General features: G+C 26.7%; 1 protein-coding gene across 4 annotated transcripts in view; it reads right to left on the bottom strand.

Moving 5' to 3' along the window:
• Positions 1 to 16,075, bottom strand: part of LOC127283756 (protein PALS1) — a 222,585-nt gene that overhangs the window by 29,340 nt on the left and 177,170 nt on the right. For 3 of the 4 annotated variants that reach the window (XM_051308829.1, XM_051308830.1, XM_051308831.1), the window contains one exon: positions 1,954 to 3,469. In XM_051308829.1, the coding sequence (XP_051164786.1) occupies positions 1,954 to 3,469 (1,516 nt within the window). The remainder of the gene's footprint in view (positions 1 to 1,953; positions 3,470 to 16,075) is intronic. The other variant, XM_051308833.1, reaches the window with a different exon arrangement.

Here is a 16,075-nt window from a genome sequence, read left to right as displayed (position 1 = left end):
ATCATAAATTATCAAGAAAATTTTGATTGGCTAAAAATTGCACTGCAATCTTTTTGTTGGTTTTTTTGTTTGGACATTGTCAATTTCGGACAAATGAAAATTCGGTAATTAGAAATTTCTGATATTTAAAAAATCGAATAACTGAAAATTCTATTAAATGTGAATTTAGTTAATGAAAAAATATTGTCAAGTTAATATTCAGATAAATAGAAATTCTACATAAGAATTCTGATAAATAAATACTCTTTTTTATGGAAAATTTTGCTAAACATATAAATTCTGTCAAATAAAAATTGTTGAGACAAGCAATTTTCTAGTTTAATGAAATTTAATAATTTTATTGAAAACTGCGTTCACCTGATGCGGCTAGGTTCAAACCGCTAGGGGTTTGAACATTGTATTAATTGAAAACTCAATGTATTAGAAAATCTGCTACATATTGTTCAGATAACAAAAAATCTATTAGATCAGATTTTAATTAAGTAGAAATTCTAATAAATCAGAATTTAGTTAAATAGAAATTCTTGAATGTGGAAATTTGACTCATCAAATTTGAATTATAAAATTCTTCTAAATAAAAATTCAATAATTTTTAATTCGACATCACAAAAATTCCGACAAGTCTAATGTGGTATTCATTAATTTTTTCTTCATCAATAATTAATTTAAATATTTAATTGAATATCCATTAATTTGAAAATGGTACAAGAAAGTCGTTACCTTAAATGACAAAACCCCTGGAAAATGCTGGGAAAATAAAAAAAAAAAATTGTTATATCATTTTACCTCTTTTTTATCATTGTTGCCAAGTTCCTTTGCGCTTTCAGGTGCATTTTCTAAAGATGGTGCATTTGATGATTCATCATTACCAAAGCAATTTCTTCTCGTCCTCTTATTATTATTATTATTATTATTAGTTCTAATAGTGTTAATACTACTATTTGATTTTTGCTTTTCAACTGTACTTGAAAAAAGATGGGGATCAGATAACCATGATTGTACTTTTGAAAATGAAAGATCCAAATTATTTGGTAAATCAACATCACTTTTTGACATTAATTTACTAATTTCTAAGAAATTTGTAAATAGTGATAAATTTGATTCATTTGATACTTTATATTCAAGTGAGAGACGGGAATTTTTAATATTTTGTGTATTTGGTGATTCATCGAGTGGATTTAAACTATCGTGCGATAATTCACTTTCTAATTCAATTTCATCGAGAAGAAGATTTTCCTTCTTTTCTGGTGTGAAATAAACAATAAATGGAATTCCTTTACGTAATTCCCTTAAGGAATTACGTGAATTTTGATTTTTTTCACGATTAAAGGATGATAACTCGTCAGTTAATGGCTGATATTTTTTAAACGATATCATCCTTGAGTCGTCATGATTTGTTAATTCAGAAATAGAATTATTTTCCTCAATGTTAATTTCACATAAAGCATTTATGTTAGAATTAATTTTCACAGAATTTTTATTTTCCATATTAATATTTGAAGCATCAATTTTAGAAGCATCAATTTTAGAAGCATCGATTTTAGAAGAAATAGAATTTAAAGAAGTGGTAGACAACAAAGAGGTGTTAGTTTTCATAGAAGTATTAAAATTAACGCAAGGATTTTCAAATGACAAACAATATGTCGATTGTGTTTCCTCACTGTCAGGTGTTTCAAATCCATTGGAAAGAAGATTTTCCTCTGAATTTGATTTTTTATCATTTCTTGAATTGTAAAGTTGAAAAGATCGCGAGATAATATCAACTCTTTGACGGCGACTATTATTGTCATCATCAAGAAATGATGATTCGCCAATTGCATCATTACGAATATTATTAGAGAAAGTTGGTGAGTGCGTTGTGCGATAAGCAATAAGCGTGGGTTTGTGATTTGAATTGTGCTTTAGATTTGAGAAGAAGCTTTCTACGAAGAGACTTTTGACTCTGGACCTTACCTTCTTGTCATGCTTTTGTTGCACGACTATGGTCTCCCGAGAATTATCAGAGGATTGTGGTGGGAGGCTATAGCGATTCTTGTTTGCTGCCTCCTCGAGTTCAATTTTATGAGCAATCTCTAAATCTCTTGGACTGAAGTGAGCGGAATGACGTTTTTGTTCAAGGGTGTTGTGCTTGCTGTTTGTGGGTGTCTTATTTGGTGGTGGATAAACTGGATGTGATTTTGTCACTGGTATAAAATCATCTGGACAATCAACAGCGACTTCGCGATAATTTTTGTTACCGACGACGAGGAATGAATGATCGACTTGATCATAGTCTGTCGACACTTCACTTCTTAATGTTGAATAACCACTTGATGTTTGTGGTCTTCGTTTTTTTGATTTTGATTTTGTTGATGAGAGATTAACATCGGTGATTAAATCATCTGTCGATGCAATTCGCATTAATTCATCGGAATTTTCAATTGATGTATTCATTATTTTTACATTGTCTGATGACGTTTTCTCTTCTTTCCACTTTTTGGGTATTAAAACTTGTTCGTCGATTAAACGAGTGAGATCGGTGACCTCATCGGATCTCATGAGAAAACCTTGTAAATCGGTGAGGCCATAGGCGGGATTTTCAAATGATGTTGTGTTAAATATTGGAGTGACTTTAATATCTGACACTAATGATCGACAAGGTGAGCCAAGATCAATTCGACGTACATCATAGGGAAGTGAATCATTTTCACATGGTGAATCGTGTCGAAGAACGAGACTTGAATCTAATGGTGCTGTACTATCGGATCTTCCTGATGAGCTTCTGGGACTTGCTGAATCATCGCTGCAACTTTTAAGCATCGTTGGATAGTCCTCCTTGGCAAAGGGATAATCTTCCTCGGTGTCGACGTTTGATTCCTTTTGATTGGAATGATCGTCGTCTTCCTCCTCTTCTTCTTCTTCTTCTTCCTCGTCGTCGGAACTCTTGAGTGGATCTTTCAAGTCTGGCGATCCAGAATTCGTTGAATTGGCTTGGATGATTGTTTTATCGTCCTCGTTTATTTGATCTGGTGAATTTATGAGATTCTTGTTGATTGGATTTTGTATTTTCAGCAGCTCGATGGTTATTATTGGTGGTGGCTCGAGGGGTGAACAATTTTTTGAATCGCGCTTCTTTTTGGGAGTGAGTGTTGAGGATTTTTTATGGGTATCATTACGATGATTTTGGGAATGAATATTATTGCTAGCGCTACGGGATTGTCGTGGCTCGTTCCTACATGGGGATGATGAACCGATTATTACCTTATTGGGATATGCCTGTTGAAGGAGTGTGTCAGGGACATCGACGGGCAGTTCCCGATGGTGGCCCAGGGCACCTGAGCCCCACATCTCATCGGGCCCCAAACCCTCACGCGACTCCTTCGTATCCTGCGAGCTACTGTTGTTATTCTCCTGAAACTGTGATTGTTGTTGTTGATTTTGCTGCAGGTGAATCTCTGCCACGCCACTTCCAGTGCTACGCCTTCGGGACCTGAAAAAATTTTTAATTTTTACATTAGTTTCTAGTAAATCAGGTTGGAAAAATTATCATTACAGGGTATATTAAAAAGCAGATTATAGCTTTATAAAATTACCAAAGGAGCAGGGAGAAAAAATTCAATTTTTTTTTATTTCTCTACAGTAGCATTTTACTAAGCTTCCAACATTAGTACAAGTTTTAGATTATGTTGCGTTCTGATTTTTCAGCTTTGTGCATTTCGAAAAATGTAAAAAATTTCTTTTTACTGAAGATCCAAACGCTTCATAAGTGCGATAACTAAATCTAAGAGTTATTTCAGTGATATAATAATTCAAGTTTCAGAAGTCTCGAATTACCGAATTGCCGTAAGTTATAAGTATCCCATTTGACATTATAATCAAACATGTCGTAGAAACCGTTTTAGCGCGAGTATTGAAATTAACCAATTAAACAATTAACAAGAAAGTTATGATTGGTTAATTTCAAAACTCGCGCTAAAACAGTTCTTGGCTTCTATCCGAGATGTTCGATTATGTCAAATGCGGTAATTCTGTTAGAAATTCCGTGCAAATTAATTTTGAAGTTGTAGTTATTCGGAATCTAAAAAATATAATTAATTAAAAATTTATTTTTTAAAATTATGACAAAATAAATATTTTGCTGATAATATTCTAAAAAAAATCTCACACGCGTACATTTGTTGTAGGTACATATAAAAATGTATGAGACAATAAAAAAAAAAAAAACAATGAACCTATATACACAATAAAGAGAATTTAATTTCGACAGGAAATTTTATACCCGAAAAATGCCATCTGTTTAGAAAGGATAAAAATACAGGGTCTTGTGCAAAAGCGAGTCGACGCGACGCATCGCATCCGCCAGTTCATACGTTTAAATAAAAGGGAATTCATGAGGCAAACGATGTTGAATAAAGAGACAATGGAGTTTGAAGACAAAAGGCATAGGAAATACGTACACGTGGTTCCGTACCAACAGTGGTTTTCATCGACCGATCATCAACGTATACCCTATGGGTAACGGATCTTTTTTTTTTCCTCCATTTTAATAATCTGTTTTTACTTCCTATATATTATAACAATTTCATCAACGAACGACAATAAATTGTCTCCTCTAAGGTATTTTTAAGAGAAAAGATATCAAATTCATTTCTTATGAGTAACTATATATATATTTATAAATGTGTATACGATACGATACAATAATAAATTAATCGTTGTCGTAATAATGAAGCAATTCCTGTCATTTTTTTTAAGTGTTATTTTTCAATTTATCGCGAAAAAAAAATGTATGAAACATATTTCAAAATTTATTATACAGCTCCCTTGCACGAGATTATGTTTCGAGTTGAATTATTATTATATTTTTGTTAGTCCTTCCTTTCTTTTTACTCTTTAAAAAAAGATTTATTAAAAAATAGAAATTTTACGTTACATTTTTTTAAAATAAAAATATATAAAAATATATAGAAATGTATATAAAATGATTCAATATTAAAAAATACTGAATTCCAGGGTTTCAATTATTAAAAAGAAATTAATCCGTAAATAAATGTTTTTTTTTCTCTCTTTCTCTATCACTTTTTTTTTGTCGGTATTTTCCTAGATTATTATGGGCCCATTCTATAAATTCGTGAGTAATGATTAATCATAAATTATAAAATATTGGTCAAGTCATCATTAAATAAAACATTCAGGTATAAAAATATTTATCTATCGAAATATTTTTTTTGTAAAATTATTATTGCCAGAGACGAGTTGATATTATTACAAAATACACAACGTTGAAATATTTTATAATCACTGATTAATAACAAAGTGAAATTTTGCAAGTAATCAAAAATAATGTCATGAATTATTAATTTTTTTATTTTAAATAAAAGACAAAGAAAATTTTTTAGATAAAGAAAATTTTATATGTGCCATTCCATGAGTTTTTTTAATCACTTTTCGGAGTAACCTTTCCAAATTAAATAAAACATTTTTTTTTTATAATATTTATTAATATAAAGGTCCAAAATAATCACTTTTTAAGTAAAAATAATTGTTTATTTAAAAAATACAACAATAAATAATGAAAAAAAAATTCACTTTTTTTCTGCACCACCAAATAAATTGGTTTAAAGATCGAAATTTTCCTTATTTTTCAAGCTTTCATAGCGCACAAGAAAAATGTCATAATTCGAAATAGTTAACTGACAATTTATTAAACAATGTTTGTTTACTTTTTTATATTGTATTTACTGTGAAACGTCTGCTAACGCTGCGCGCGACTTTAGGAAGTTGTCGCTCTCGTTATTGAGCAGAAGCTCATGACACTAGCGTAGTAGAAAACATGTTGTGCGAAAAGTGAGGTTATGTTGTCATTAAACGAAACGTAAACATTTCTGGTTATCACATTGAATGGTTTTGAATTATCTACGTTTTAGTAAAAAATCAAAAAAAAAAATTTTGAATAATGAAAAACCTTACTTTTTACACAACATGTTTTTTACTACGCTAGTGTAATGAGCTTCTGCTCAATAACGAGAGCGACAACTTCCAAAAGTCGCGCGCAGCGTTAGCAGACGTTTCACAGTAAATAAAATACAAAAAAGTAAACAAACATTGTTTAATAAATTGTGAGTTAACTATTTCGAATTATGTCATTTTTCTTGTGCGGTATGAAAGCTTGAAAAATAAGGAAAATTTTGATCTTTAAAACAATTGATTTGGTGGTGCAGAAAAAAAAGTGAATTTATTTCATTAGGGTCAGTCCAAAATACTTTTTACCGGAAGACGTTTTTAATTAAAAAATAAATAAATACGTATATAGTTCCCGTATTTTCAATTTAAAAATGTACAAAAATGAATCGCAGGAATAAAAATATTAGATAAGAATTACATTAAAGTTTTTTGTCACTGATTATGTTACAGCAATATTATTTATAGAAAGAAATTTTTTTTTCTTTCTAAAGAAAAATAGTTTATGAGAATATACAAGTTGAGACTGTCAATTAGTGATTTAAAATTAAATGTTGAACGACTCAACAAAATGTTGGTTTGAATTTAATTACAAGGTGTATACATATATTGCAATGCAATCCGCGCGCATCCGGCGTTTTCTTGCACAAGTGCATAAATACCAAGCTAGAATTCTCTAAAGTTTAAAATGGATATATATATAGCAACGAAAGAGTTATTATAGAGCTTTGGACTTGAAATGGAGCACAAAAAAGATATATAGAGAGTACAATATATACAGAATTCAAGATACTGGTTTTCTAGTTTCTACAAAAATGATGATGATGATGATGATGAGGGGAAACTCAACTGGGTCCAGTTTCGTTGTCTAAAACTGGACTACAATAATATCTAGGCTAGTCGGTGGGCAAGCTTTTATAATCCGGATTACTTTTAGTATAGAGGGAATGTCTGGTACATCAGTTTTCTATAGTCTAGTTTTATATATATGAAAAAAAAGTTGTCTATTACACTCTACTATATATATATATACTCATTTCTATATATCAAGCGTAAGTATAATTATTTTTTCCAGAAAAATCGACAAAAAAAAAATAATAAATCATATATAATAAATTGATTTCAGAATTGACAAAATTAAAAATATTCTATTTTATTGAAACTTGTATGTTTTCTATACTATATGCACGACCTGAATATGTTTATTTCTTACATAATAGAAGCCATGTAGATTTTTTCTCTCACTTTAACGCGCAATTGAAGAAAAAAGTAAGAAAATACTGAGAAATTTCTTTTTGAATTTTTGGTTAAAATTAATACAATATGCAATAATTTAAGGAGGTTCTATATCGCTTTACTGAACATGTCAAAACAATATCCATTTTTTTCTGATTTGATTCACTTTGTAAATTAGAGAGTATTATAGGATTATAAAATTTATATTATTTATTTATATATATACTTTAATTATTTCAAGAATTATATGATTTTTTTTAAATAACGCGCGCTTGATTATATTCTAACCTCAAAACTTTGACTCGCGGAATACCATGTTGCCAGACGTTGCAAGTTTTGCTCGCTGTATCACAAAAAATGAGAAAAAAAAAATTATAAATTAATTAATTCGAACTCTCACAGGTACCTATTGTCCTTTTTTAAATACAATATCGATTCATTACATATCGGTCTTTAACTATACAAAATTTGATCAATATCTCTTTGTTTAATAATTTGTAGTACAAAATTATAATGTTAAAAGAAAGATTTTAAGAGTGACAAAATTTATTTAAGAGAGTCGAATGATCTCTGAAATTTTTTGACAAGAATAGACCTTTAATTATCGCTCTATAAAAACGGCACTAAACGTGAAAATGATAAAAATTGATTTTAAAATACTTTCTTCTCGAAAGACGGACACTTTTTACAAAAGCAGCTAGAGATCCTTATCTTATATAAATTTCCTAAATCCGAAAGATTATACGAATCCATACAAAAACACGATTGCAAAACGAAAAGTAATATAATGACAGGTACATTACCTCCTGCCGCCGTCAGATGGCAGCAGCATGCAGGGCGCACAAAGTCGCAGCTGTTATTAGATTACTTTTCTACTTTTTGTTTTGCAACCATGTTTTTCTATGGATTCGTACAGTCTTTTGGATTTAGGAAATTTATAAGATGAGGATTTTGGCTGATTTTGTTAAAAGTGTTCGTGTTTCGAGAAAAAAGTATTTTAAAATCAATACTATTTCACGTTCAGAGCGATAATTAAAGCTTTCTTCTTGCCAAAGAATTTCAGATACCGTTCGACACTCTTAATGCATAAATATAAAAACGAAACAAGAAAATAACTTCATTGTTAATAAATTTATATAAACCCAAATCTAAAACATCTATTATCTATATGCATATAAGTATACATTAAATAAATTCTGGTTCCTCATAAAATACTATTTTTAAATATTTAAAACACTCAATTTGTTTTAAATTGGGCACGTAAGCTGATTTTAAAACCTATTGAGATAAGTTTTTTATTCATCTTAGAACCATAATCAAAAGGAATTTTTAAGTGTGCTAATTCATTTTTATTTAAACCTCCTTCTGGCGCACCGTGTGGTTAAACATCAGTGAAAAAATAAAACGATCATAACTTTTTTCTCAAGAATCTACAGGTCTCAAAAATTTAACTACATAATTTTAGAAGCATTATCTAGTAGTACACCAAGTTTTATCAAAATCTGTTTGTTTATTCGATTATTATCGATAGAACCTCCTTAAGTTATTACCAAACCTAAAAATACATTTAATTAAATAGTTATTATTATTATTATTATTATTATTATTATTATTATTATTATTAATATTATTAAGAGAAATGATGAATGATAATAATAATAATTTTTTTCAATTATTAATTAGTGAAAAATAAATCAAAAAAATCAACAACAAAAATCAAAAATAATAATAATAAAAATAAATATAAGAAATATTAAAAAAATTCTTAAAGTATTAATTTTTTTTTTCTTTTAATAATAATATTTTTTAAAATTATTTTACGCACTAAATCAAACTGATGAATGAATTAACAAAATTTTTTTTGACTATAATACAAACATATTATATATAAAACAAAACAAAATAATGAAACATCATTTTTAAAAATAACGTGCGTATAAATATGAATCATAAAAAAATAAATCAGTGAAATTTTTACTATATATATACGTAAATAGTAAAATTGATGTAATAATAATTAGTGGAATTGTTCAATGATAAAAATTATTATAGTGATTCATATTTTTGTCATTCAGTAATCTTTTTTAAGATATTATCAAGATATTATATGTCTCATTATGTTAAAAAGAAGTTTTTACTTTATTCTAAGAAATTTTATGATTTATTTTTTCTGAAAATTAAAAACTCATTTTATATCATTTGTTTCATAAATATATAGATTTCCAATTAATGTTTCATATAGAATAAAAATTTTATTCTCTTACTGCAAAAAATTAATAAAATATATTTTTTATACATTTAAATTGAATAGTAAAATTAGTGACTAATTTTTTTTTTTTTTTTTTTGCTGAATAAATTTGTTAAAACTTAGAAATTGAATTAGCAAAAATAATTTTTTTTCGACTGATTCATAATATATAAATACCTAATAAAAAAATGCGAAATAATTTAAAAAATGTAAAATATTTCAGTGTGTTTTTTTTCGATTTTTCTGGAAAAAAGTAATAGCCTTAAAATAAAAACTAGAAATTTTTTTGTTAATTGTTTTTTTTTTTTTTTTTGAACAGACCTAATGGCATTTTGCCTTCGTAAGACCCGAATTCTCTTGGGTTTGCGCATCTTCGTCGTCGTTCTCACGAAGAATTCACTAAAATGATATCAAGTTCTTAGAAAACGTGAGGAATAGAAAACGGAACATTCAGCCTTGCGCTGAGTTAAACGAAACTTGATCTACAAATGACAGCTAGACACGCAAATTTGTTCACAGTGTATTAAATTAATTCACCTGCTTTCCATGATAGATAAAAAAAAAAAAAGGAGAAGAAGATATACATATATACATTACATTCTCACGTTCAGGGTCATTTTTAATTTTACATTATTTTTAAAAACCCACTTTTTAAATATCTATTATTTTTCCCATTTTTTTATAATTATTATTTTTCTTTTTTTACTTTTATTATTTTTTTCATTTTATTTTCATTATTATTATTTTTTTTTGCTTTTTTATTTTTAAATTTTATTATTTTTGTTGTCCTTTTTTATTGTTTACTTATTATATTTATTTTTGTATTTAATAATTTATTACTGTATTATTGTGTTATCATCTTAGTGCAATGATGAAATTTCTACTAAGATGAATTTTTTTTTTTTTTTATAACTTTATCTGTTTTGTTAATTTTCTACCAACTTTTTTTTTGAGGGGGATTTTTTTTATAATTTTCAAAAAAAAAAAAATAAAGAAACTAATGTCACATACTGTACGCGTGAATCTACCTGCTTGACTAATGGAATATCTCCCCTACAAAGGCTGACAGGTAGGAGGAATTTCAGAAACCTGACCAAAAGAAACGTATAGCTTTGAAACGAGATGGTCACGTTCAAGGTCTTTGTAAGTGCATTGCTGAGAATGTTTTTTGTACGAAAGAAGATTTAGAGCGATTTTCACTCTTCTCTATTTTATCATTTATTTACAATTCACATGTATCTATATGCTTTAAGGAAAAATCGAATGGATAATCGAAAAGAAAATTTTTTTTCATTTTTAAAATTTATAATTTTTATTCTTCTTAACAATATTCAATACAATTGTTTCAATAAAAATTATTATTATTATTATGTTTATAGAACATTATTTAAATGCAACTCTTAATGATTAATATATTTGCTTTTTATTTATTTTTTTTAACTTTTAGGTTATGGTTAACAAAATTGTTTCCTATTGTCATTAAATTATAATTTTTATTAAAATACATCTTTGAATATGATAAAAATTTAAAATACATATTTAATTTTAAACATATTGAACCATTAAAAGTTGTATTTTAATAAAAATTATAATTTGATGACGATATAGGAAACAATTTTAGTAACCATAACCTAAAAGTTAACAACCTCCATGAAGTTGGCGTCGACGCTCAGCGCCGAAAATTTATTGTTTTTCACATGACCAAAAATGTCAAATTATCTTTTTTTGGGGGATTTTCGGTCCAAATAATATGCCTCTGAGAAATACTTTTCAATTTATTATGTGGACCCAAAACCTTTTCAAAAATGATTCGATATTTTTGGTCCCGTGAAAAATAATTTTCGACGTCGATGCCAACTTCATAGAGGTATAAGGTTTTTTCTTTATAAAATTAATTTTAAAAAAACGATTTTTAACAAGAAGCAAATTTTAACCATTAAAAGTTGCATTTTGATAAAGATTTTTCAAACGCAACTTTTAATGGTTAAAATTGCATTTTGTTAAAACCGTTTTTAAAATTAATCTTGAAATTAAGAAAAAAAGTCTACGTAGCTGAAGTACGCAACGTTTATGATAAACGATGTTTAAAGAAATAATTTTTTAAAATGAAAAATTCTATAATTTTTTGCCTAAAAAATATTTCTTGTAGTTTTCATTAATCAACAAATTATAAAAAAATATTTTTTAGGCAAAAAATTATAGAATTTTTCATTTTAAAAAATTATTTCTTTAAAAATCGTTTATCATAAACGTTACGTACTTCAGCTTCGTAAAAGTCCTAATATGATTATTTTGGTTACTTATCAGAAATGATTCTCAAATTTTAGGTTATGGTTACCAAAACTGTTTCCTATTGTCATTAAATAATAATTTTTATTAAAATAAAACTTTTAAATGGTTCAATATGTTAAAAATTAAATGTTTTTTATATACACCAAAACACTTTAAAATTCTAAATTGGGTGTTTTCATTTAAAAATTTGAAAATCAACTAACTTTTCCTCCACTTGTTCGATTCTTCCTTAAAAAAATATAGAAATACATATCCGTAAATTTTCTGTCAATATTTCTTACAATACATTTTTTTTAATGAATGAAATCTCTCGACAATAGTTTACATATATTCTAAACATATTATATATATTTCGAAATCAAAACGGAAATAACTTTCTGTAAATTGTCATTGAAGAAAAAAAACTTTCTATAAATAGAATTGAGTTTCTTGATATGATGAACAATAACTTTCTATATACACGCAAAATATGTCTGGAAAAGTAGAAAAAAAAAATTACTTACAAACGTGCGATTTCAATAAAAATCAAATATCGCCAACACGCGCAAACCTTAACGTGTGCAAAAAAAAAAAAAAAAAAATTTCATTCAGTAGAATGCAAAAATAAGAATTCATTTTTCTTATTTCAAATGAATCTTCAAATAATTGTTTTTAAAAAATCTTATCTTAACACTGAAAAATCTAAAAGTATATGAGAGAGAAAAAAAATCATCCCAAGATTCTAAGAAAAATAAGGATATATAAGTAAAAAATAAAATAACCATCAGGGGTCGATAACTTTCACCTGTTATCTGTTTGACACAAAAAGATAAAAATAAAGAGATGTCCTGTTTGTCTTTACAAATCTGTGTAATCTTTTTCGAAATCCAGAAGCGGAGAAAAATCAATGAATCAGTAAACTTGCATCAGAATATATATATATATATATAGGGGAACAAATATAAATAGTGAAGATTATAAAAATTCCAAATACATGTTAGATAAACTACAGAAGTCACTGATCTCTCAATTATCAATACCTGTTTTATTTAACTATACATATTCTGTATCTAAATTAAATAAATGGAAATCTTTTTGAAATATGTATATCTATGCCGCGTGTGGCACAATATTTATGGACTATATTTCAATTGTCATAGAAATTGATGAAATAACCAATAATGTATTTATACTTTTATAAATGTATTCATGTAAAGTATAACAAATACATTTAATTCATAAATGTGAGGACATAAAATGCATTTCAATATTATATATATATATATATATATATAATCTGACAACTAGTCTCTCAAACAAGTTTATGTATTCTTGTTCCTTAAATTTTTAATTAAATGAGATGAGATTGATTCCTGGTATAAATATATTATATTCGTGAAAGTAATTGTGAATTTATTTGACACAACACACGTTCATATATATGTAAAATATTCTCTTATTATAGTCAGATTTAAATTATGATATTTGGAGTTAAGTATTCCATTTCATTTATAATATATATGTAATATATAGAATCAAAATATTTAAGATAAAATTTCATAATCCATGAATAATTTCAATTATGCATTGTGTATTCCTTTGATTAAATACACTTGTCTATATTAGCTTTTTGTCAATTTTGTTTGTTAACATTTCATATGTTTTAACATAATATATTCCAAACATTTACAAAGACACAAAAGAAAAAAGAAATCTTAACTTTAATACAGAGTTCTACTCTCTTAATTTGAATCAGTGAAATTTCACTGGTGAAATAGCTAGAAGTCGGTTACTGAATCATTAAGTGAAATTTTCACTAAATGAATCAGTCAATCTGTATTATCGGTAATGGATAAAACAGATTGACTGATTCATTTAGTAAAATTTTCACTGGAAATCAGTGATATATGACTCATTTTCAGTGAAAATTTCACTAAATGATTCAGTAACCAACTTCTAGGTATTTCACCAGTGAAATTTCACTGATTCAAATTATGAGAGGCTGTTTTGAACGATTCTGGTTAATTTAACATAGTTTGTAAGTTTTATTTTAATAGAGTAAGTGTATCAATTACTGCGATTTCTATAAAATTAGTAAAACATACTAATTGAATGAAAAATGACTTTAAAATTTATTCCAAATGATATTTGATAATTATATTATATCCGCAGTAAAGATGTATATTTCGATTATTCTATCAAATTAATTATTCAAAAGTTTCAATTGAACCTATCACAGTAATTAGAGTATGCGTATATTCTTCTCATGCTGCTATTACTGTGGTCTATCCAGTCAACCTAACCTCTAAATCAACGCTTTTAATCCTGCAGTAATTGGTGCACATGATGCGCAGTAATTCATGCAAACCTGCAGTAATACCAGCATATGCCATTTTAAAAAAAATTAATATTTTTAATAATATATTTGTTTATTTCAAGTTTAAAGAATCGTTTCTATTTCAATATAGATACTAATAGTGATTTAACAAAAAGAATTAAATCATTATTTCATTTACACTTCTATTATTTTATCATTAAAGTCGATTTTTGGTTGTACATCATAGTAATTGGGACATTTACCCTAATATAGAAAATATCTATCACTTTAATTTAAAAATATTATTTCCTTAAATGAAAATTTTAATAATTGAGCTGCCGGATCAAAGAAGGGCACATAAACCATTTGAATTACATTATAGTTATGTGCCCTTCTTTGATCCGGCAGCTCAATTACACACTAAAAAAGAAATCTTGATTTCAGCCTATTTTTGAGGCTGAATTTAAGGTGTAAACGGAGGTATAAAAGCACCTTTAGGGTTAGTTTAGAATGGGCGGATGTAAATTTCCACTGGAATTTTTAGTAGAACATCCAAAATATGTCATATATCTGTATATTTTTGACACCTGCCACACCCTGCTTTTTTTCTATTCTAGTTCCCCGCCCTGTATCAAAAAAAGTTAAGGCCAACGCAGAATAGAAACGTAACCGGAATCGTAATCGCAAACGCAACCGGAAGAATGAGTTAGAGAAGGACAAACAATATGTCTATCGTTCTCTAACTCATTCTTCCGGTTGCGTTTGCGATTACGATTCCGGTTACGTTTCTATTCTGCTCAGGCCTTTACTATTCCCTAGAAAGTGTCAGAAATCGGATGTTCCACTGATTATTTCATATTGTCAATAAGATTCTACCATGATTCTTAACCTAAAAAATTATTTTTCGTTTATCGTTCGGAGATGACTTTAAGTTAAAGTTTATTCTGTCTATATTAATTTTTCAAAATAATTTAATTTTAAATTCAAACAAACATATTTTTTTTATCCAAAAATATTTAAAAATTATTATTTTTAAAAAATAAGTTTTGTGATGTCGAGTACAAGAAAAAAAAAATTATAACATTTACGAGAAATTAAAAATGTTTAAAAATAATTCAATTTTAAAATTCAAAAAAACAATTTTTTTTTTTATTAATTTAGCACAAATTTGATTTTGAAAAATGATCATTTTTCAAAATATTTCTAAGTAAAAAAATCTATTTTAAAATTTTTAAAAAGGATTATTTAAAAAAAAATTTTAATTTCTGAAGCTGAAGTACGGAACGCTTATGATAAACGATTTTTAAAGAAATAATTTTTTAAAATGAAAAATTCTATAATTTTTTGCCTAAAAAATAATTTTTGTATTTTTCATTAATCAAGAAATTATAAAAAAAATATTTTTTAGGCAAAAAATTGTAGAATTTTTCATTTTTAAAAAATTATTTCTTTAAAAATCGTTTATCATAAACGTTGAGTACTTCAGTTTGGTTTTTTTATAACTGTTATAATTGTTTTTTTTTTAATGGAAACTTAAAAATTGTGATTCTTTTTTTATTTTGACAGTTTTAATGAACACTAATGAAAATATACGAATTAATAAATAAATTTCAGACAAATTTTCTGTATCTTTTCTTTCGTTTAATGAATTTCTAGTTAGAGAAGAGTCGAGTAAGTTCGTCCAAAAAATGGATAAAGTAAAAAAAAAATAATTATTATATTGTTTAAGTATAAAAACTGTTTTACAGTAAGAAGACAACATTCAAGAATAAGAAAAAAAATTATTTTGAATTATTTATTAATAAAAACATTGAATAAATTATAAATTAAAGTGTCAGTAGAAAATTATGATAAAGTCAAAAATTATCCATAAAATTGTGATTGGTTGATTTTAAAAATCGCGCCAAAATCTCTTTCTGTCGATTGTTTATTCGATCATTGACAATTTCGGACAAATAAAAAATTCTATCAATTAGAAATTCTGTTAAATGATTTTTCGGTTAAATAAAAATTCTATATAGTATAAAAAATCGGTTATATATGAAAATTATATCAAATAATAA

Source organism: Leptopilina boulardi, unplaced genomic scaffold (assembly GCF_019393585.1).
Source record: "Leptopilina boulardi isolate dan_hultmark-lab unplaced genomic scaffold, ZJU_Lbou_2.1 LbouV2_310, whole genome shotgun sequence".
NCBI lineage: Eukaryota > Metazoa > Arthropoda > Insecta > Hymenoptera > Figitidae > Leptopilina > Leptopilina boulardi.
Note: the sequence above shows the minus strand (reverse complement) of the source record. Positions and strands in the feature narration are given on the sequence as shown.